A 3,427-nucleotide genomic window follows, 5' to 3' on the forward strand; every position below is an offset into this window, starting at 1 on the left:
GGGATGGGGGCACTCCCTAGAGCAGGCGATAACCTGCTCCCGTCCTTAGAGACATCAGCTCAGCGCCTGAGGGGCAGCACTGCTCAGCTAGGGTTGCCAACCCTTCAGGTTTGGCCTGGAGTCTCCTGGAACCGGCATCGATCTCCCAGTGACTATTGAAACAATCCAGGAGATTTTGATAGGCTATTTTAAGAAAATGACATTACATCACGTTGGGAAAAAAAATCTCCCGAAATAGCTTCAGTCAGAGTAGGCATCCCTATGCTGAGCCCAGGCCTGGCATGGCCATGTGGCCCCATCGAGCACACACACAGCAGGGCTCTTTGGAGAGAGCCAGCAGGGGCTGAGACAGGCCAGTGGGGCCCGTTACTCTCAGCAACCAAGCAGGCTCCACCCCACATGCTGCGCTACTGGCTCAGGGTGGGGGGCAGGGAGAGGCCTCTGGCCCTGGGCCCTCACAGAAGCAGGATGCTGAGGATTTGGGCCCCAACAGCCAGGGCGCCATGCACCTGGTGCAGCCTGGGACACGCCGCGGGTGTGGGGTGCAGGCGCTTACCGTCCTTGTGGACCCGCATGGCCGAGGCTGTGATGTCCGTCGTCACGTTGAAGTAGGGGAGCCACAGATCCTGCAGGGGCACGAAAGGGTAATCAGAGACATGTTACAGCCCAGGATGCTGCTGTGGGGGCTGTGCAAGGCATCACGCCCCTTGGACAAGGCTGGACTCCAGGGAACAGAGCTGCCAGCAGGGGGCGTTGCTCAGGGCTGCCCAGCAAGAGGCTACTTTGAGTGTTCTGCACTAGGACCCCCGCCCAGCTTCCTGGACCCACCTACCTCAATCTGCTTGTCCTGGAAGACCTTGTTGATGCTGGTGTTGAAGGCTGAGCCAGAGAACATGGAGGTGATGGGGTAGGTGAGGTCCAGGACCGTCTCAAACACGGAGTTCATGCTCTGCAGGAGGAGGGCGAGGGGTCACTACGTGGGTGGCACGGCCCAGCACAGGCAGCGTTCTGAGTCCAGGCTCATGGAGACAAGCAAGGAGGAATGTCGGGGAGACGGCAGCGAGCCTGAAGCTCACAGGAGACTCACCCACTGCACGTGGCTCCGAAGCGGGATGGTGCCCTGGCGCAGCCCTGCCACTTGGCATGCCAGCCCCGGAACCGCTGGTGGGGGTGTGGCATGTCCTCCAGCCAAAGCACCGTATGCCAATTAGCATGACGGGTTGTTACTGGGGATGTTGCGATTCCCACCGGAACCCCCCTGCTGCATGCGCAACAGAGGCTGCCGTGCCTAGCAGGACAATGCTGAGGCACACCATGGGGCTCTCTGCTCCAAGCCAAGCAGACGTCCCAGGGCCAAAGGGAGGACAAACCCCCACAGCCTGCAGGGGATTTGCCTCTGAACCCACAGGGCAGAGCTGCACAGCATGGGCAGGGGGCAGAGATGCCTGCAGCAGAGAGAGCCTGGAGGTTCTACGGGCCCCCTCAGGCAGACTGATCAGGCCCCAGTGCATGCTGGGACCTCTGTATTGCACTTGCTGGCCGTGAGGGCCAGCTCCCAGTGCAGCCCTGGGCCTGGCTGCCAGCGGCTGTGGGGAAGGCTGGGTCACGGGGTGGCAGCTCTGGGAGGGGCTGGTTCGGGGAGTTCTCCTGCTCCCACCCTCCCAAGTCTGGCCCTGCCCCACAGCACACCCACCCTGTGTCTGCCCCACCCCACAGCAGGCCTTGCTTCTCACCTTGGCCCATTCACGGGCACGCTGCTTGGTGCGCACAGCACTGCGCTCTTCAGCATAGAGAGCCCCAATGAAGGAGCCAATGGATGTGCCCCCAATCAGGTCAATGGGGATCCCGGCTTCCTCCATGGCCTTGATCACCCCAATGTGGGAGCAGCCCCTGTGGGAGGGAGGGAGAAGTCAGAGGCCAATGGGAGGCAGGGAGCCTGCCCCAGGGGCCAACACATGGCCCCGAACTCTGCAGCCTGCCACGCAGCTGCCATGCACCCAACGGGCCAGGTGGCCAGGATGTCTGCAATGGTGCTCCCAGCATGCACTGCTCCGGGCAGGGTGGTGGGCGGCAGGGTCACTGTCCCAGCCCCACTCCCACGGCCCTTATTGGGAGGCAGTGTTCGTGTACCAGTAGGGACATGGGGCTGGGAGCCAGGACTCCTGGGTTCTATCCCTGGGTTTGTCCCCCCTGCCCACTGTAAAGCTGGGGTTGTGGATGCCTGTGGCCCCCCATTAGGGGCTGGTTTGCGCCTGGGTGCAAAGGAGTGCCATGGGAATTCAGTGCCCCAGCCAGGCCCTGTCTGAGCCCCTACCTGGCCCCTCCTCCTCCCAGCACCAGGGCAATGCTGTTGCCGGTCAGGACCCGTGCCAGTCACTGTGCCGGTCGGCGTCCTTCTCAAAGACCTTTGCGTACATCTCCCTCTGCAGGGCCAGGAGCGAGAGTCAGACAGGCTGCCACCCCCCAAAGCACCCCCCATACAGCACGCATGCACCCCCAGAGCCCACTCCCCGCCCCACAGCAACTCCTTCCCACACACACAGCACCCTCCCACCCCCTTATAACAGGGAACCCCCTGGCTCTGCACCCCACACTCCAGAGAGGTCTGATGCCATCACAGACCTAGGCCAGGCTGGCATCAGGCTCTGCCCAGGTTAATGCCATGGAAGGCAGCAGAGGCACCACAGGGACCAGACTGGCCTGGGGGTCTTTTCTGAGACAACAGCTCTGTGCCCACCCCCATGGGGGTCTTGTCTTCCCTTAGCAGACAGCTTCGCCGTGTGGCACCATGCTGCACCAGCCCAAAGGGTCCTGGGGACGAGAGGGACAGTACCAGCTTGTTGGGGCTCCGGCGGGAGAAGACACGGCGTGGGCACTTGATGTGAAGGTGTCCTGAGCACCAGCTGCGCATGTTGAGCCACTCAACAGTACGGGAGGGGCTGGGGCCATCCTCCCGGTGCAGCAGAATCAGCTGCTTCAGGGCACGCACGGCTGTGTTCTCCAGCATCTGCTCCAGCTGCAAGGGCAGAACAGGGGCCCCTAGAATGAGCCAACTCCCCGGTGGAATGATCCCCGCCCCGGCACAGCACACACAGCCCCATCCCAATGCACAGATGCCCTCCCTGCCCCCCACAAGCCTCCATCCCTGCACGACATACACAGCCCCCTGCCTCCGCACAGCCCCCTCAGCGGGCAATTCCCCCCCACCCCACCCAGCATGAGCCGCTGCAGCCCAGCCCAGCCCAGCTCCCCCCTCAGGATGAGCTCCTACCCCTGCATGGCACACACAGCCCTCCCCAGCAGGAGTCTGGAGGGAAGCTGCAGAAGGGACTTGGAAGCTGGTCACAGATTCCCACACCACAAAGGCCCTGTGGGATGTGTGTGGTAAGCCCACCTGACCCCTCATCCCGTGATGGGTTTGCAGCCT

General features: G+C 62.8%; 1 protein-coding gene across 1 annotated transcript; it reads right to left on the reverse strand.

The window, feature by feature from the left end:
- Positions 1–556: 556 nt before the first annotated feature.
- Positions 557–2,367, reverse strand: LOC112113447 (neuropathy target esterase-like; the record flags this gene model as incomplete). The annotated part of the gene is made up of 4 exons (XM_026662520.1): positions 2,315–2,367; positions 1,734–1,890; positions 833–949; positions 557–626 (listed from the first exon to the last, which is right to left on the reverse strand). Coding segments are annotated over exons 2-4 (313 nt in total), but the record flags the coding sequence as incomplete, so codon positions are not given.
- Positions 2,368–3,427: the final 1,060 nt, after the last annotated feature.

This window comes from Terrapene carolina, unplaced genomic scaffold (genome assembly GCF_002925995.2).
Source record: "Terrapene carolina triunguis isolate 2854851 unplaced genomic scaffold, T_m_triunguis-2.0 Scaffold28157, whole genome shotgun sequence".
In the NCBI taxonomy this organism is placed as follows: Eukaryota; Metazoa; Chordata; order Testudines; family Emydidae; genus Terrapene; species Terrapene triunguis.